Below are 17,493 nucleotides of genomic sequence, written 5' to 3' on the forward strand. Positions count from 1 at the left end.
TTGATCTTAGGTTCTTTCTCGTTACTTCAAGTATATAGTGATATGCATATACGGGATAGAAGCAGTTACCCTACTATTCTAAGAGACTCGCTTCGTAAACAACTCCTCTGTATAGTCCTTAACGTATCCCGGATGCTGTTCCTGACCAGAGCGGTTAGCTAGCATGTCACACAGTCCAATCTGTACCTCCCTGCCCATGTCCCACATGAACTTCTGCATCTGTTTCACGTCATCCGCTGGATAGCACAAGATCGCTGTGCGACCCAGAGATTCGTCTTCTTCGTCTTTCAAAGAAGGCAGTCATCAAAATGGAAAATTCACAAATACAGTCAGCAGAAAAAAGAGTACTAAATATAATTTCTTTTCACTCGACATGCCAACGAAATAGTGCAATCAATGAAACAAAGCTTTAACTCTCAAATACTAAAGGATATATTCACCTTTCAATTTCATGAAGCGTCTCCAATATAAAGAATCACGTGATTTGATAGCCCTGATTCGAATAATATACAAAAGAAGCAACATGAGACCACAGGGAGCTAAATATGCTCAGTTCGCTCGCAGTATACTACTGGTGGCTCACTGACTATTACTTTCTGAAAATAATCTCTGTTAATTCGGACTAGGGTTACTTGACAAGAGGGTATACCGCAGCTCGAATGTTGTCCAATTCTGCTAGTAAATATATCATAGACAATAGTCACATAGGTTTATCATCTTATCTTACTTTTACTTAGTGAAGGCAATTGTATATACAAGGTGAGGGCCCTGGAGAGCAAGTGTCTAACTCAGGGGCTTACTTTGGACTATTCTTCGGCCAAGAAACGAACTAAGGACGCGAAAGGCATACGCCGACTGCATGATGGATAACTTGCCTCGTTGAAATAACATACCAGCCCTGTATTCTGATCTATCCCCAAAGAGCCGAGCTCATTCCCACTATTTGCCTCTCTCCAGATACATCGAACGACCGTAAGAAGCTATCGAGCTCCCCCTTCTCCTCCGCCGATAAATCTACCACCTTACAATTCTCCTCAACACGCTGAGCGGCCGTTGCCCCAGGTATAGGAATAATTGTACCACAGCCGCCGATATTCGAATGTGCTCGAATCCACGCCAGACCCAATTGCGCGGGGGTGACGCCTCGAGACTTAGCGAATACTTTGAGCTTATCAACAAGCTCAAGGTTCTTGGGGAAATTCTGTCCCCATCATCGTCAGCAAAACTTAAGATTCGCCAGCATGTTGCTATCCGTGCCAGTAAATTAAGACTTACCGCTGGTTGAAATCGACCAAACATATGACGAATATCACCCTTCGGGATATCCTCCAGCTTGGTAACCTGACCAGTCAAGAAACCATACCCTAACGGAGCATATGCGAGAATCGGAATTCCCAACTCTTTACAAGTCTCCGCCACCCCATTAGTAAGGATATCGGTGCTCCACAAGGAGAACTCGACCTCAACAAGACTGATAGGGCATACGGCGTGCGCACGGCGGATAGTCGCAGCGCCTACCTCAGACAGACCCACGGCGCCAATTTTACCCTCCTCAACGAGTTCCTTGAGTGCTCCCAGCGTCTCCTCAGTGGGAACATTGCGGTCCATGCGCGCCGGACCGAAGACGTTGATTTTCTTAACTCCACCTAGGATGCGGTTGCACTCTTCGATACTAGCGCGGACGCTCGCCCGCGTAGTCGTTGGTGATAGGGTCGTGGGATCTAAGCATGCCCGGATGAAGAGTGTCACCTTGGTTGCGTCCTCGGGGTATTTCTCAAAGTAGCGGCGGAGGAGCCAGAGCCCCGCCGTTGGTGGCTCTGGGGTCATGCCGTAGACCGATGAGGAGGACCAGATGGTGGCGCCGCTGGTAATAGCGGCCTTCATGGCGGCAAAAGCCTGGACGTCTGGGGTGACTTGGGGCCGCCATGTCATACCGAGCAGCCCGAAACCAGTGGCGGGGAATATATCCGATTTAGTCATGGCAGTATTATCACTCTTCGACAGACTCTTCAACATCAGGAATTTCTTGAGAAAGAAAGAAAGAAAGATGAATCAATGAATGAAAGCAAGGGCAGAGCAATCTAGATATTGTCACTTTCGGTACCCATTATCCGAAACGTCTGTTTATTAACAGAGCAACCCGGAGTTAAGTACCGGGTTTAGTGACGGATATACAACAGACCACGGAGCCGGGCTTAGGTGTAAATGGGGACGCAGTAAGTATCCCTGCTCTTTTGAAGATATTCACGTATTAAACATCTTGCGATAAGCAAGGCCGAGTAGGTTAAGTAGTCCGAGAAGTAAGAGTCACAAAGGACATGCAGGTAGGAGCGCTACGGCCACAATTGGCTGAGCTGTATGTTCATTGTTGGACCTGGGAGATATTTGAAACATAAATCGGTATGCATAGCACATATCGCCTATGAGGTTCCATCCAGCAGAGAGCTTAAACTGTATGTATCCCAATCAAAACGGCTAGGACTTCACTGCGTTAGAAATTATCACAGCCTGTGTCTAAGAGAAGGCTCGTCATATGTACCATCCAGAGGTTGAGAAGGCTTATTCAAATATCCACAATTCATACTTAGATGTTCATGGTGTCAAACTTTTCATTACCCTTATCATAGAAAACAATTATCTACATTATAAACGATATATATACAAGTGGACAAAGGAAAAGTAGTTCAGTGAATTCAGTGAACATAGTAAGAAACGAGTGGAATGTTTGTGCATGGTGCAAGCCATAAAGTATAAAAGGAAAGACAAAACTTCCTTGTTCTAACCTTCCCATCATCATGCATTGCAAAAAGAATATGCCGAAAACCATCAGACAGAAGAGTTGTAGACGAAATTCTGTCAAGGCAAGCCAGAAAATTCAGACACTGGGCCGTAACTAAGAGCTCCGTTAGATTGCTATCCAAAAAAAAAAAAAAAAAACTTCCCAAAACGCCATTCCCCTTGGAGCACCAGGGTATCATAAGTTATCCAGAGTTAATAAATGCTTCTGTCCAAATCCTCGTAAACATCTATCAGGCCATGTAGTGTGAGATAAGTGTTACCGGTGGAACATCCTGACTGGCGCACTCATGTCCCTTCGACTCCGTATCTCACTGTACCTTCCATCTGGATTCTGAACGGCGGGAATCCGACGCGCTGCTCTAACGGGAGTCACACCAATGCCACCAGCGCACAACGTACTTTCGTTGGCACTGACAGATCTCTTCATATTGTTGGTTCGACCCCTCCTCGCCCGGATTTGCGCTAGGGCTTCCGCTCGGTCGATGGGCGTTCCCGGGACGTCATGCAAGTGGTCTGGCTCCACGCTTTCATTCCGCAATGGTATTCTCCTAATGCTATCATGTCCATCGATATTTCCTTCGAACCGATGCTGCTCGGGTACTTCAGAGTCCCATGGCACGTCGCTAGCAGCTGGTGAAGGACGAACCCTCGAAGGGGAGAGCGGAGCACGAGCTTGAATTTCATGAACTGCTTCAAAAGGTGTCTCATCCCATGGCACGTCATACTTCGCAAGTGGACTAGTGATCTGTGGCTGGGGGGTCGACTGGTTTTCAGCGACAAGCTGAGGAAGCTCTACAATATCATACTCCAGCTTCTTAGTTGGTGACCTTCGGATAGGAGATGGAATTGTATGGAAAGTTCCTGTGGCAGGCGAGAATGTTATAGTAGTCTCTTCTGGCTGTGGTTGATCTTCTGTTTCTGGTTCTTCAGCGGACTCGATAGGTTGACCAGAGCTTTTATCGGGAGAGGGTGGGGAGTTTTCGATATGCGGGTTGGCGCCTGCATGTTCATCTTTGTCGATATGTTTGCGGGCACCATCAAGTTTCTTGGTTGCGTGTTCTGTCGTATCTTGAATGTGGCTCTTTTCTCGCTCTTCTTCGATACGACAAGTGCATCGTTTGAACATGCATTCCACTTTCAGGAACTCTATCATATCTTCCGCGTTGACCCTCAGTTGTCGTTCGGATTCTAATTGTACTTGTAATTCGTGAATACTGTCACCGTTCGCTTCCGGCGAGTCCAACTTTTGCATTTCGTTCCGAGGTGTGACATCGGAGACCCTTGGCCTCTTTGGAGGGGTATCTTGGGCAACAGAGTGGTTGAAACGACTTTCCAATGGCGTGTCCTCGGATTCTTCTGCTGATCGTTTCGGTCTTCGAGGCGTAGGCGTTTGAAGAAATGCAAGGTCGCCTTCTGCTAGTGATACTCTTCCAACATCTCCTTTGTGCATCTTATGGGCACGTGCTTCCAGAGTAACCGCATGGCTTTTCGCTTCTGCCGTTCGCAAGCGTCCTTTCAATACCTCTATTTCCTCCATGAGACCTGCAAGTGTGTAGGCGCGCTCGAACGCCTCTTGCTTCGCCTTTTCCTTCGCTTCCCGCTCTGACTGGACCTCATCCTTTAACACTTTGGCCTCAGATCTTGCTTGTTTTAATTCTTCCTGAGTTTTCACCAATACAGACCCTGCGCGAAAAGCCTCTTTTCTGGCCTTCCGTATTTCCTTCTCAAATACTGCTCTTTCGTGGGCTTGTCGTGTCTTTGCAGTCTGCAGCTCTTCCAGCAACGATTCGAGTCTCTCACTGATGCGACGCTCACGAGACTGGGCTTCCGAAAGTTGGGCAGAAACATTGTCCAGTGCGGACTCCGCCTCCTCACGGCCTAGGATAGCACGTTGAAGAGCTGCTGAGGCTCCGGCAGATGACTGTGTCGAAGGCGCTGCTGGACTGTTCCCTCGGGATAGATTGTTCAAATACGCAACCTTGGCTTGGACATCTGATAAACCTCTAGGCTTCCGCTGCATATTGCGTACGTCATTAGGTAACGTTGGTGAGTTGGGATACGTTTGCTGATTCAGCCGCTCCGGTGAAAGAGGGTTCAGCGCTTTCGTTGGGCTTGACAGAGGATTATTGAACACCTTTGAAGGGCTAGACATGACGCTTGATGGGGAGTCCATGCTCCAGTACTATATATGATCCGGTGAGTTGGGTGAAAGTGTACCCCCAGTTTGGGCATGACAGTCTGCCGTGGGAGAAGGAGTATTAATGGAAAAACAAGACCCGTCGTTAATCGATCGTTGTGGAGGTGTTCGGTTGATCCCTATCGGTGACGCACCCACAACAACGCCTCTTAGCTTGTTTATTGCCCACCCAAGGCACATCATGTGATCGTTGCCCTTGACTACCAGTCTTTGCCAAATGTGGTCTAGAGTTATCACGCGGAATGTGGTGGACATTAAACCGTAATTGGAAGCGAGAATCCCACCCCCTGGTCCGTGCGTTCGTGATGCGGTATCGTTTGCAATACTAGCAATAATTCCATTTAAATTTGTATAGGGTTTCTTCTTGAGAAGCAGATACACTCGCACTTGGACTAATTCATATTCGTTGATACAATCTCAGCTTCTACCGGACCTCTACCATGTATGTACTTTATAGCCCTTAAGTTATCTAATAAATGTGTGTGTGTGTGCTAATAATGTCACTGTGCGCGCACTAATAGTTAAGCATGCATGAAATCGTTACCCTTCAACTAGGGCAGCGGGCCAATTATTTGGCTACTCATTTCTGGAATCTCCAGGTACATATTATCTAAAGTTAATGGTCCAAACACATTTCATCGAGCACTGCTCAAATAACTTGGAAATGACAGGAGTCTTATTTTACCTACAATGGAGAAGAGGAATCTCCGGTGGACCATGACGTCCATTTTCGTCCTGGTGTGGGTGCAGATGGGACAGAAACCTTCACCCCTAGGACAGTAATATATGACTTAAAAGGCGCTTTTGGTACTCTTCGAAAGTATAACGCTTTGTATGAATTGACCGAGGATGCAAACCTCGGCCAAGGCTTATGGGATGGGAAAGAAGTCATACAACAACAGACACCAATCTCTCAAAGCGACTACCAGAAGAATCTAGATGCAGGGCTCCCTGCTCCCAAACTTACAACCGAAACAGTTCGGTACTGGTCTGATTATAATCGCCTCTTTTATCACCCCCGTTCCATTGTTCAGTTGAATGATTATGAGCTGAACAGCATGATTATGCCTTTCGAAGATTGGAGTGTCGGAGAAGATTTGTTTAGTGACCTTGACAAAGAGCATGATCTTCTGGATAGAGATGTGAGACCATTCGCGGAGGAGTGTGATCAATTACGTGCAATTCAATTGTTCACAAGTTCTGATGATGCTTGGGGTGGTTTCTCTGCTAGATATGTCGACAGGCTGCGAGATGAATTTGGCAAAAAGTCTATCTGGGTATGGGCGATTGAAGGTGGATCAAGGGTGTCTCGAGTGAGTTATTCTTCTTTTAGCTCTGCAATGGACCTAATTTGCTCCTGATCTCAGCAAACCCAACTTAAACGGGATATGAATAAAGCCCGGACGATATACAGCATCTCTCCCCAGTCATCACTGTATACGCCAATTATTGATCCGCCTAGCCACACTCTAAGCAAAGTGCATTTCGACCCGCATTCCGAATGGCATACTACTGCACTTATAAGCTCTGCTATGGAAAGCGTTACGCTCCCAACCCGTCTTCGGCAATTCCATGACTTCGAGTCCTCCTTAGCCGGTGATGACGGCACTCACAAAATATTTGAGTTGCAATCCTCCGTCACCGCGGACGATGGAGGCAACAGACAGCACCTACCCGTTAAAGGACCATTGACTGAAACAAATGCCTCGGAACAGGGAGCCGCGAAATCTCAAGCAAAATTTGAATTGGACTTTACCTACGATGGACGTGGAAGCAGTAACTCACATATATTCAACCAACTTCAGGTTTGGCGTGGAACCAACCTTGACCAGGACAAGGGGTCCGTTGCTCAAGAGGATATTGGCCTCTCTCGGAAGCAGCGCTACTACAATTCAGCACCAATGTTCCAAAGGTGAGAGCCAGCGTAGCATTTTATACGTGATTAGTGTACTCGTCTAACATTAGGCAGTTTCCACACGCCCCTGGCATTCCCTATTCTTGATAGCTACCCTAGTCATATGTTCTCGGGTGCAAAGCAGAACAAGATAAATGTTCTCGCAGCACTTACTGCATCCTCTCGGACAGCGGAAAGAATCAAAGTGTTGGAGACAGTTGCTGGACGAATCATTGGCGTCGATGAACGTGAAACACTCGTCAATGGACTGGGGGAGATTCGAGAATCTTACGAGACCGGATGGTCGAATGATTCGGATTTCGATGACATATAGTGGCTTAAACATTTAATATATGGAACATTCTATTCGTGTTAAAATAACCCTTGGTATTAGGTCAAGGGAGTTCTCAATACTACGTACAAGTAAAGTCATCCTTATGGGCCCGTGATCTGCAGGGACCACCGGTGCAAACACGACCGAGTTCGGGGGTGTTTGCATCCCTTGATCCCAAACGTGTCCTCTCCAAAAGTTTCCCTTTGATACTTCGGCATCACAAATTATTACTCATGCTTACTGCCAGGTGGCCAGTAGTTCAGTGCGTGATCGCGTTCTGGATGGCTTGACTGACTTAAATTCACGTATGCGGCTTTCCCTACTTCCCATCCAGCCCACTCTCTTCCCTTGCTAACTCGTTCTTATAGTTTACCACAAGTTTGCCTCTACCGGCACTTTAAGTGCATTTCGGCATTTGGTCCAAACTCCCATTTGCACATATTCTAGAAGATTATCTAGACCTGTCGGATAGTGTTTTCTTTTATAGAAGAAATAAGCATATCTTCAAAAGTAAAGTGTCCCATATCCAAGCTATTGAAAGGTGGGGTGATTAACCATATAATTACAACAGATATATAGACAATGGCTCCCAAACTACGACATGCTTCACCGCGATTATTTACATCCTCACCGGTTCTTTCAGTCCTAATAGTGCCTTTTCTGCTGTTCTTCCTTGCCTTCCCCGCGCCCGCTGCTGCTGCTGGATCTGCAGTGATTGGTATCGATGTGGGCACAGAATATCTCAAAGCGGTGCTTGTGAAACCGGGAATTCCATTGGAGATCGTACTCACAAAAGACTCGAAACGTAAGGAATCTGCTGCTGTTGCATTCAAACCCACCAGAGATAATGCGCCCTTTCCTGAGAGATTCTACGGCGGCGACGCGCTGGCACTTGCTGCACGGTATCCGGACGATGTCTACGCGAACTTGAAAATATTACTGGGAGTTCCCTTCAACGGCGACGGGAATGAAGCGGTTCAAACATACCTTAGCAGGTATCCCGCCTTGAAGCTAGAAAACGCTGCTGAGCGGGGAACCGTCGGATTTCGAAGCAATAGACTTGGCGAGGAAGAAAGGAAGGATATCTTCCTTGTTGAGGAACTTTTGGCGATGCAGTTGAAGCAGGTCAAAGTCAACGCTGACAACCTTGCCGGGAAAGGCTCAGATATCAGAGATGTGGTGATCACCTATCCCTCCTTTTACACGGCTGAGGAGAAGAGAAGTCTAGAGTTGGCTGCGGAATTAGCGGGTCTGAATGTCGACGCTTTTGTTAGTGAAGGCCTTGCTGTTGGATTAAATTATGCAACCAGTCGTCAGTTCCCCAGTGTGTCCAATGGGCAGAAACCCGAGTATCATGTCGTCTACGATATGGGTGCGGGTTCCACAACCGCCACCGTCCTTCGTTTTCAAAGTCGCTCGGTGAAGGATGTTGGAAAGTTCAACAAGACAATTCAGGAGGTCCATGTTCTAGGAACAGGCTGGGATAAGACCCTTGGTGGAGATTCTCTGAATGATCTCGTGGTCGGGGACATGATTGCAAACTTGGTTCAAGACAAGAAATTGAAAGATCGTGTCGCACCATCCGATATCGCTTCTCATGGCAAGACCATGGCACGGCTTTGGAAGGACGCTGAGAAAGTTCGCCAGGTTCTGAGCGCCAACACTGAAACTGGAGCCTCTTTCGAAAACCTCTATGAGGAAGACTTCAATTTCAAATACCGCATCACCCGCTCTACGTTCGAGCAGCTTGCAGAACAGCATATTTCCCGGGTTGGACAGCCTCTGGAGCAAGCTCTAGCAGCTGCTGGGTTACAACTGAACGACATTGATTCTGTCATTTTGCACGGTGGAGCTATCCGTACCCCGTTTGTCCAGAAGGAGCTGGAGAGGGTCTGCGGAGCGACCAACAAACTCAGAACCAGCGTTAACGCAGATGAGGCTGCTGTTTTTGGCGCTGCCTTCAAGGGGGCTGCCCTCAGCCCTAGCTTCCGCGTCAAGGATATCCGGGCCTACGACGTCTCTGGTTATCCCGTCTTGCTGAAGTGGCCTTCTGAATCTCGAGAAAGACAGCAGAAGCTGTTCACACCCACGTCCCAAGTTGGCCCTGAGAAGCAGATCACCGTGAAGAACCTTGAGGACTTTGAGTTCAATTTCTACCAGCAAATTCCCTTGGAGGGTAATGTGGTTGAGTCTCCAGTTTTGGGTGTACAGACGCAAAATCTTACGGCATCTGTCGCCAAACTGAAGGAGAGCTTTGGCTGCTCGCCTGCAAATATCACTACCAAATTTTCCATTCGTTTGAGCCCCGTTAATGGTCTTCCCGAGGTTGTCAATGGCGCCGTGAGTTGCGAAGTTGAGAACACTAAGACGGGAAGTGTTGTCGAAGACGTCAAAGGCTTCTTCGGTTTAGGCTCTAAGAAGGAGCAAGCCCCTCTTAAAGAAGATGGAGAGCCTAGCGAGTCGATAACTCTTGAGCCTGAGGAGCCCCAAGCCTCAACAACTTCATCCAGCGACGCTACTTCTACCGCTCCCGCTAAAGAAAACAAGAAGACATCGCCCCAGACCAATGTGGAGACTATTCCCATTCGCTTCACGTCGTCCCCTCTAGGAATTCCTGCCCTATCCAAGACAGAGCTTGGCCGCGTTAAAGCCCGCTTGGCCGCATTTGACGCCTCGGACCGTGATCGTATCTTACGTGAAGAGGCTTTGAATGAGCTGGAGTCGTTCATTTACCGAAGCCGTGACCTTGTAGATGACGAGGAGTTTGCCAAGGTAATCAAGCCAGATCAGTTGGCAGCCTTACAGGAGAAGTCCGCTGCTGCTAGTGATTGGCTTTATGGCGACGGCGAAAATGCAAAGACATCAGAGTTCCAAGAAAGGCTCAAGGCCCTGAAGGACATTGTCAATCCTGCGCTTAAGAGAAAACAAGAAAATGCCGCTCGTCCAGCTCGTATTGAACTTTTTCAGGATGTGTTGAAGAATGCAAAGACTGTCCTGGACCTCATGGAGAAGCAAGTCAAGCAGGATGAAGATCTGTACTCCTCGTCTTTATCTGCACCCTCTACTAGTGAAGAAACTTCATCGGCTACCTCACCTAGTGAGCCATCCTCAACCGCCGACCCACTTGAAGACCTGGATGAAGACCCATACTCGTCCACAGCATCTCAAACCATCTCAACCACCGCAACGGCCAAACCCACGGGTCCAAAGTACTCGATCTTCCAGCCGTCTGACCTTGCCGGTTTGGCTCAAACTTTTGAATCCACTAACACTTGGTTCGAAACCCAACTTGCTCTTCAGGAGAAACTGACCGAATCCGATGACGCAGTTCTGACTGTGGCTGAGCTTGATACCCGTCTCAGGGAGCTCGAACGCACCATGAACCGCATTTATGAGAAGATGGGTGCAGCGGCAGCCAAGTCCGGAAAGGATCAGTCGAAAAAGAACGGCAAGAAAGCCAAGTCCGAGAAGGCCCAGAAAGAGAAGCCACAGCAGGAGAACGAACAGAAACAGAAGGCCAATGTGAAGGACGAACTGTAGTATTATTTGCAGATTAAATGATGGAGTTCGGCTTGAGCGTTATTTTCTGTGTTCACATTTTCTCTTTTTTCTTTTTTTAGGCCTACTTCTTTCGGAACTGCATATTTCTTTGGTCCAGCTTCGATTAATTAGGACCTTTTTCAAGACCTTGTCGTTGCGCCCTATTGTTCTGCTTAACCTCATCTGCCCTACTGAGGACATGGGCTGTAAACTAGATAGAATATACTGTCAATGCAAAAAAGAGAAGTCAAAGTAACACAGACATGCTATCATTATTTGTTTGTTATTGATACAAGTAACATTATTATGATATAGATCTCATAGTAAAAAGGTACAGTTGGCATAACCATGTATAACAAATGCGGGTATTTGTACATACAATCGCTTGACGATAATCAAAAGTAACAAATGCTGTCTCAACATATGCAAGGAAGAGATAATAGAAGGAAACATTCAAATGCCGACCTCGACTTAACCAGAAGCTCAGAGACTCGGGGCGAATGACCGGAACCAATCCAATAATCATACCGTGCTCATAGTAGTTTTCAGATAGCGCAGCGAGCAATCATGTCAACATAAGGGTGGTCCAGCGATAGAATACAACATAACAGTTAGACCAGCCTCCCATCTGGACCCCGGCCACATTAGCTCCATTCAGGATAGATCCATATCAACCTCTTCGCGCCTACGAAGGAAGGTGGGCTCATCGAAATCATCAACGTCAATAGTCGCTTGAGTCTTCATGGCAACAAACTGACGTCGCTGCTGCCCTAGACTTGGTGTGAGGATAGTACGGCCGGGCACGGAGTTCATGCCTATACTCGGGTCCAAGAAGTTCTGCCAGTTGTTTCCGGTCGGCATTTCATCGAATGCGTCATCGAGATCATCTTCGTCACAGTCGTATGCTCGCTTCTGTGCGGTTGTTTGGACCGAGTCAACCGATTCCTGGCTACTTGGTGGGAGAGAGAAAGCATCTCCATCATCCGTGATGAGTTGATCTATTTGATTGTAGGACAACGAGGAAGGATGAGTCATGGGTTGGGTGGTCGAATCGCCTGATTTTGTTAAGCCGCAGAAGGGTGCCAGTTCGGTATAGGCAGTTGGACCTCCGGCGATCGGGGTCTTGTTTGTATAGAGAGTTGACTTGTCTTCTGAATTAGGGATTCGAGTTTTGTATCCTTCGGCAACTGATTTGCGGATGCGCATGCCGACTGAAAGTAGCGATGCTTGAATTTTTGCATCAACGGCGGGCATGGGGGAGGATGTGGTGGTGGAGTAGTGGGTATATGATAAGTGAGGGGCACATAGGCTATCGGGGTGATCTGTTCCTGTTGTTGCGGGGAAGAAGGAGGTTATCGGTGGCTGGAATCGCCTGCGTTTGGACGACAGATCATCATCTTTAGTCGTGTTCTGAAGTGATGGAGACATTTTGGTGTAGTTTGAAATTGTTGACGATGGAGGTTATGGAAAATTTCTAGTTTTTCTTCTTTTAGGCCTCTTTCTCTCTTTCTTTGAGGTCCACTTGGGGGGGATCCACTTCGATGCTGGCGTGTGAGATTCGATACGAAGTTTTAAGAGAGAATGCAGGCTATGACAGCGGACAACTGGAATCAAGAAGAGAAGAGAAAGGTGATGACGGAAATTGGAGGCTGGGCGGCGGGAAACGCGACGCGGGTGACGCGCATAAGCACGTGTTGATCTCATATCCAATATATCTTCTTTGGGACGTGACTAGGGCTTTCAAGGTTCATCCGTGAATAGGGACTCGTCGGACTTTCTGCGTCCTGCCCTATGCGACCAGGCTAGATTTGATCAGTACTGGTTATTTGCAAACCGGTCAAGAAAGTCTCGGTGGAACACTTGTCGCAGTCAAGAATCAAAGCTATTTATTATACGGGTAGTGAATGGGATCTGTTACAAGAAAACAAGGACAGTATATCTTCTCAATATAAATTTTAACAATGTAAATTCAAGAACAAGATACCGCTCTATTACAGCGACCAAGACTCTAAACCATGATATATCTCAGCATATACACATCAAGCTTTAACCATTGTTTCCTCTCCTGCCGCCACGCTTCTGTCGGTCTTGATGGGCCTTCAATATGTTGCGAGTTTCCACAAGACTCCTCTTGTTTTTGTTTCTTGCTTTACCGAGGGTCATAAAGATGTTCTTTCTGCGAGCCTTCTCCTTATTCGTTGTACTCTTACCCTGTTCCTCCTTACGCTCCTTTCTCTTCGCGGTGATACTCTTATGCTCAGCACGATCAGTCTTTCCTTCCTTAGCATGGGCAATTCGTTCTTCACGAGTTGCTTTCCCGGCGGACAGAGCAGCCAAACCCTCAATCTCTTCAGCCGTCAGAGGATCATCCTTGTGCCGAGAAGCGTTAGTCTGACCACGACGACCTTTGGCACCTGGAACAAGTGCGTCAACAGCTGCTTGAGTGCGTAATTCTTGGAGTTTCGCCAGATCTGCCGGTGTAAGAATACGTGTGGTTGCGATGGTGGCAATATTTGGCTTTTGAGCTTCTGTTTTATCTTGCGCGGTCTCAGAATTGGCATTTTCTTCATTGTAGGCACCCTGCTTGGCCTTCTTGGACGGGCGTGCGTCCTTCTCATCGTCGGAGTCGCTAAGGTCGATTTCAGCATCGCTCTGGACATCGATCCAGCCTCCGGAATCATCGCTGTCCTCATCGTCTTCTACATTCCAAGCGTCCCAGTCGGCTGCTTCATCCTCCTCATCCTCGCCGTCTTCTGCATCAGAAGGAAGCCCCTTTTCGGCCCTCTTCTTTTTGCGTTCCTCCTCCTTCCACTGCTCGAGAAGCTCCAAGCCCTCGATACCACCAGTCTCTTCTTCTCCAAAGCGCTTCTCCTTCTTTTCTCCTGAGCGTAGACCGATAGATGCCTCTTTGCCGCGGTCACGTCTCTTCAGCATCTCTGGATTGAGGTCTCTGTAGAGACCGAGTAGACCTCTGGCTGCCATCACAACACCTTTATCCTTGCTCTTTCTATACATAACGAGATCTTGTAGTAAAGTCTCATTCATTGCAAGTGGCTGTCGTGCACAGATTTCTCTGATGGCATTGAGACCAGCAGTAGCAACCAATGATGCAGATGCTTCAGATACGAACTCATTCGCGATCTTCTGAATGAGCGGTTCAAGCACATCCGGAGGGACCAAATCATGCGACGCTTGCGCCAGCGATGCCAAGAATGAGGTGACCGAAGGTTGCCGTGGAGTGAGATATTTCTGGAAATAAGAGTAGAGCTGCATTATATGCAGCTTATGCAATCCGACAAGGCGAGTTACAAGTTGCAGAACCTGAAGCTTTTGCTCTAGATTGAGCTTGGACTTAGAATTTTGCAGATGTTTCGAAAACAAAGCTTCTGCAAAGCCTTGGGGATCGTGTAGAAGATGTAGCGCAGAGAAATTCAATGGGTGTGGTTGGTTCTTCTTGCGCTCCTTTCTCTTAACAGTCGCTTTCGCCTTTTCCACAGCGCGAGACTTCTTCCTGGTCTTCTTGTTGATACCGACCTGGTGTTTGACCTTACCAAGGTCTATAGCCTCTTCGTCACTGCTCTCATCTTCCATTTCCTCGCGCTCTTGATCTCCGCCCAGAAAAAAGCGAACACCACCGATAATGACCTTCTCGTTCTCCGACAAACTAGCTTCCTTCATGACCTCAACAGTTTTTGCATCGGACCAGATTTGCCGCTTCCATAATTCACGAATGAGCTTGATGGCCCATAGACCCTTGGATGAGACACGATCAGATGTCACCAGGTTATAAAGGACAGTCTGCATGGTGCGATTGAGCTTGTGATTTGTTGTCTTAGCGTTCGAAGAACGAAGATCCATTAAAATCTTTTGGAAGATCAATGCCCGTAACGTTTTGCTAGGCGTCGTAATGAGAATAGGAAACAAGGTTTGGAGTAATCTGCAGCCACAATATTCAGTAACGAAATAAACCCAGTCTCTGAATGATATCAACATACGTTGCAGAGTCAAGAAGCTCCTTCTTTCTCAGCAGTACTAGACTCCCCACGATCTTCTCTCGAAGTTCCGGTTCCAAGACTAAATGGTGCTGCGTTAAGATGTCCATGAGTTGCTGAGAGAAGTCCTTGGTAATGTCTGGGTAACAGTCGGCAACGTGAGCAACAAAGTCGATCAGTTCGCGCAATGAGATGATGCCCGTATCGGTGGCCGACGTCGGCGCTGCCATGAAAATTTCTCGGTGACTCTCATACTGATAATGTTGAGCGCGGAAATCTTCGATGTAAGATCTGTAATACGATGTATATTAGCGAACTATTAATAGGTATAACCATTTCGAGTCCCGCGATTAACTTACTTTGGGTCTCTTCGAATTTTATGCTGTAAATTGGGCCTGGAGAATAAGTTAGTGGCAAGAGAAATCTTCAACTCTGGGACGGAGATGACAGTCAAGTACTCACAGGTCGGCCTCAACCTTTTCCAAGGCTCCCAACTTCCTTTTTACCATTTTGATAGAAAGCTTCCACCGGACACTCGAAAGTATGTGGTGAAAGAATCGAGGAAAGAGAAACTGGGGGTGGGATGTGGTAGTGCTCTGGTTTGATAACAGATCCGAACTTTTTTTTCCTACACGGGAACGGGCGAGCCTATCGATAAGCGACAAAACGTTCGGAGTAAAGTCGCTCTGCGCTAGACATCTTCGATCCGCCTATCTCTTGTAGAGCAAATTGAATAAAAGTCCAAGTGCTTTAGGTTCAAGTATTACCCTCTGTTCCTTAGGCCTACGCGCTCTGGTAAAGCTGAGCCGCGACATGACTTGCAGCCAAAACGAATTACGTTGGTCGTCATCACGACAGAGCAATCTATGGAGTTTTGAAAAGATCTTTTTTTCGTTGAACAAAATAAAAGGTACCGACTTAAAAGCCCAAGGTCTTCATGATCGCATCTCAGCTACTATAGAAGAAAGCCGTCTCATTCTCGTTTTGGATTTTGCTCCCTCCAGTGACTGTTTTGAGGTATGTACAGTCGCGCAGATGCATGCCAATCGACTGAATCCTATAGAACCCCCCGTCCACTCCAGTACATATAGAAACAGGACCAAACGGAGAATACGCCCAACATTATCCCTTTACCGGTTGCTCTTGGCAACACGCTCAAGCTCGTCCTTCTTCTTGATGGCATAGGAGTTCGAGCTTCCCTTGGCAGCGTTGATAAGCTCTTCAGCGAGGCACTCAGCAATGCTCTTGATGTTACGGAAAGAGGCCTCACGGGCACCGATGGTCAAGAGGGCAATAGACTGGTTGACACGACGGAGGGGAGAAACATCAACGGCCTGGCGACGGACGGTACCGGCGGAACCGATACGGGTGCTGTCTTCACGGGGACCGCAGTTGACAATGGCATCAACGGCGACCTGGAGGGGGTTCTGGTCGGTCATGATGTGGATCTGCGGAAGTTGTTAGTATCTCGTGTCTGAGGTCTCGGCTAGTCCACCATATAAGATGCACGTACGATCTCGAAAGCGTGAGCAACGATGCGCACAGCCATGAGCTTCTTGCCGTTGTTGCGGCCGTTCATCATGAGCGAGTTGGTCAGGCGCTCAATGATGGGGCACTGAGCCTTGCGGAAACGCTTGGCGGCATAACGACCGGCGGAGTGAGGAAGGTAGACGGGGTTACGAATCTGGATGTAGTCGCTATGTGCGTAGATTCGAGTCAGCAAATTCCATTCCGTATATGCATCCTTTTCCGCATCCCTCTCCCACAGTTCATTCCCCTCCCTCGTTGTCGCATCATTTCCCACCTCAAATTCAACCAGGCGGCGCTTGGACGGACGTGGTTTTATCGTAGCACAGAAAATCGCAAAGAATTGGAAAGCACCTACGTCAAGGAAATATCCCTGATCTCAACATCCTCGTAGCTCCACTTGTTGAAGAGCTTCACGGTTCCCATCTCCGCGAGAGCCTCCTTGGGGAGGACCTGGAAGGCCGCAGTGTTTTCGACCTCGACTTCCCCGTGGTCAGACATTATGGACGCCGAATGCACCTGTTGTCGAGGGAGGGATTCGTAAAAGGTGACGGGCGGTGTCGTTGGGTGAGCGTTCAACGTCGACGATAGCAGTCGGTCGGCTGAAATGTTTCCTTTGGCTGCCAGGAAAATCGAGGTGCGCTCGCTTAGCTCTGTGGACACGTTAGGGCACTGGCCCGACACCAATCATGTTCCACAAGTCATGTGATGGTAGCGCTAGTAGTGCCCAGAACACTAAACCCAACTTGGTTTACATAGAGGTTCAGTGCTAATTCCCAAATAAGAAAGTAGTCCTATAATCCATGAACCGCAGATGTGTCTATTCTCGTAGTACTACTTGACCCATATGTACAGTACAGTCAAAAGAGTGTTAGTCTCCTTTCCAATGTATACCAAACAGTTTTAGGTATATCCTCAGTCAGCAAACAAGTTGTACAAACTGTAAAGACGTGAAATTACATTTTTATCTGCGTAACGTAGTCTTTGTACGGAGCACCAAACGTGTCATTCAGGTTGATTGTAAGAAAATGCAGAAGCAAAAAAAATGAGAGCAAGATGATGAGTTCGGAGAATCATAGTGGGCTTGGACCGCCCATCCACAAATAATGCACTCGGTTATACTCGATGTAAGCGAAGATAACTATTGTTGTGAATAATCTTTAAGGATCATCCTCGTGCCCATATGCTTAATTTCTGCTCCTGTGTCGTG

The 17,493-nt window shown here is 47.6% G+C and overlaps 8 protein-coding genes across 8 annotated transcripts; 2 read left to right on the forward strand and 6 right to left on the reverse strand.

The window, feature by feature from the left end:
* Positions 1–78: 78 nt before the first annotated feature.
* Positions 79–291, reverse strand: F9C07_1234 (uncharacterized protein; the record flags this gene model as incomplete). Its single annotated transcript, XM_071507815.1, has 1 exon — positions 79–291. A coding segment is annotated over one exon (213 nt), but the record flags the coding sequence as incomplete, so codon positions are not given.
* Positions 292–910: 619 nt separating this feature from the next.
* On the reverse strand, positions 911–2,016 carry F9C07_1235 (putative pyridoxal reductase; the record flags this gene model as incomplete). Its single annotated transcript, XM_041288326.2, has 2 exons — positions 911–1,201; positions 1,276–2,016. 2 exons carry the CDS (start codon positions 2,014–2,016, stop codon positions 911–913), a joined length of 1,032 nt encoding a protein of 343 aa, XP_041140740.2.
* Positions 2,017–3,055: 1,039 nt separating this feature from the next.
* F9C07_1236 (uncharacterized protein) lies at positions 3,056–4,951 on the reverse strand (the record flags this gene model as incomplete). Its single annotated transcript, XM_041284077.1, has 1 exon — positions 3,056–4,951. One exon carries the CDS (start codon positions 4,949–4,951, stop codon positions 3,056–3,058), a length of 1,896 nt encoding a protein of 631 aa, XP_041140739.1.
* A 356-nt stretch (positions 4,952–5,307) lies between these two features.
* F9C07_2279513 (protein dml1) lies at positions 5,308–7,274 on the forward strand. Its single transcript, XM_041288335.2, has 5 exons — positions 5,308–5,438; positions 5,518–5,595; positions 5,668–6,309; positions 6,364–6,908; positions 6,966–7,274. Exons 2-5 carry the CDS (start codon positions 5,524–5,526, stop codon positions 7,222–7,224), a joined length of 1,518 nt encoding a protein of 505 aa, XP_041140738.1. The 5' UTR covers positions 5,308–5,438; positions 5,518–5,523; the 3' UTR covers positions 7,225–7,274.
* F9C07_2279514 (Hsp70 protein-domain-containing protein) lies at positions 7,275–11,023 on the forward strand. The gene is made up of 3 exons (XM_041284082.2): positions 7,275–7,529; positions 7,593–7,734; positions 7,796–11,023. The coding sequence occupies exon 3, from the start codon at positions 7,807–7,809 to the stop codon at positions 10,762–10,764; it is 2,958 nt and encodes a 985-aa protein (XP_041140737.1). The 5' UTR covers positions 7,275–7,529; positions 7,593–7,734; positions 7,796–7,806; the 3' UTR covers positions 10,765–11,023.
* F9C07_2279515 (ribonucleotide reductase inhibitor-domain-containing protein) lies at positions 11,024–12,418 on the reverse strand. Its single transcript, XM_041284076.2, has one exon. It carries the CDS (start codon positions 12,190–12,192, stop codon positions 11,419–11,421), a length of 774 nt encoding a protein of 257 aa, XP_041140736.1. The 5' UTR covers positions 12,193–12,418; the 3' UTR covers positions 11,024–11,418.
* A 275-nt stretch (positions 12,419–12,693) lies between these two features.
* F9C07_2279516 (protein required for actin cytoskeleton organization and cell cycle progression) lies at positions 12,694–15,582 on the reverse strand. Its single transcript, XM_041288325.2, has 4 exons — positions 15,219–15,582; positions 15,116–15,151; positions 14,760–15,047; positions 12,694–14,701 (listed from the first exon to the last, which is right to left on the reverse strand). The coding sequence occupies exons 1-4, from the start codon at positions 15,263–15,265 to the stop codon at positions 12,811–12,813; spliced, it is 2,262 nt and encodes a 753-aa protein (XP_041140735.1). The 5' UTR covers positions 15,266–15,582; the 3' UTR covers positions 12,694–12,810.
* Positions 15,583–16,942, reverse strand: F9C07_2279517 (40S ribosomal protein uS7). Its single transcript, XM_041284075.2, has 3 exons — positions 16,642–16,942; positions 16,270–16,453; positions 15,583–16,204 (listed from the first exon to the last, which is right to left on the reverse strand). The coding sequence occupies exons 1-3, from the start codon at positions 16,782–16,784 to the stop codon at positions 15,887–15,889; spliced, it is 645 nt and encodes a 214-aa protein (XP_041140734.1). The 5' UTR covers positions 16,785–16,942; the 3' UTR covers positions 15,583–15,886.
* Between the last annotated feature and the right edge of the window lie 551 nt (positions 16,943–17,493).

Source organism: Aspergillus flavus, chromosome 1 (assembly GCF_009017415.1).
Source record: "Aspergillus flavus chromosome 1, complete sequence".
Lineage (NCBI taxonomy): Eukaryota > Fungi > Ascomycota > Eurotiomycetes > Eurotiales > Aspergillaceae > Aspergillus > Aspergillus flavus.

Excerpts from the sequence above, each read along its gene's own strand:
- F9C07_2279513 (XM_041288335.2), top strand. The coding sequence starts at position 5,524 with ATGCATGAAATCGTTACCCTTCAACTAGGGCAGCGGGCCAATTATTTG. Across the intron at positions 5,596-5,667 it reads CTCATTTCTGGAATCTCCAG|GAGTCTTATTTTACCTACAA; the intron begins GTACATATTATC and ends TGGAAATGACAG. Across the intron at positions 6,310-6,363 it reads GTGGATCAAGGGTGTCTCGA|CAAACCCAACTTAAACGGGA; the intron begins GTGAGTTATTCT and ends TCCTGATCTCAG.
- F9C07_2279514 (XM_041284082.2), top strand. The coding sequence starts at position 7,807 with ATGGCTCCCAAACTACGACATGCTTCACCGCGATTATTTACATCCTCA.
- F9C07_2279515 (XM_041284076.2), bottom strand. The coding sequence starts at position 12,192 with ATGTCTCCATCACTTCAGAACACGACTAAAGATGATGATCTGTCGTCC.
- F9C07_2279516 (XM_041288325.2), bottom strand. The coding sequence starts at position 15,265 with ATGGTAAAAAGGAAGTTGGGAGCCTTGGAAAAGGTTGAGGCCGACCT. Across the intron at positions 15,048-15,115 it reads AAAATTCGAAGAGACCCAAA|ATCTTACATCGAAGATTTCC; the intron begins GTAAGTTAATCG and ends ATCGTATTACAG. Across the intron at positions 14,702-14,759 it reads GAGCTTCTTGACTCTGCAAC|ATTACTCCAAACCTTGTTTC; the intron begins GTATGTTGATAT and ends TTGTGGCTGCAG.
- F9C07_2279517 (XM_041284075.2), bottom strand. The coding sequence starts at position 16,784 with ATGTCTGACCACGGGGAAGTCGAGGTCGAAAACACTGCGGCCTTCCAG. Across the intron at positions 16,454-16,641 it reads ATCAGGGATATTTCCTTGAC|CGACTACATCCAGATTCGTA; the intron begins GTAGGTGCTTTC and ends CTACGCACATAG. Across the intron at positions 16,205-16,269 it reads TTGCTCACGCTTTCGAGATC|ATCCACATCATGACCGACCA; the intron begins GTACGTGCATCT and ends CAACTTCCGCAG.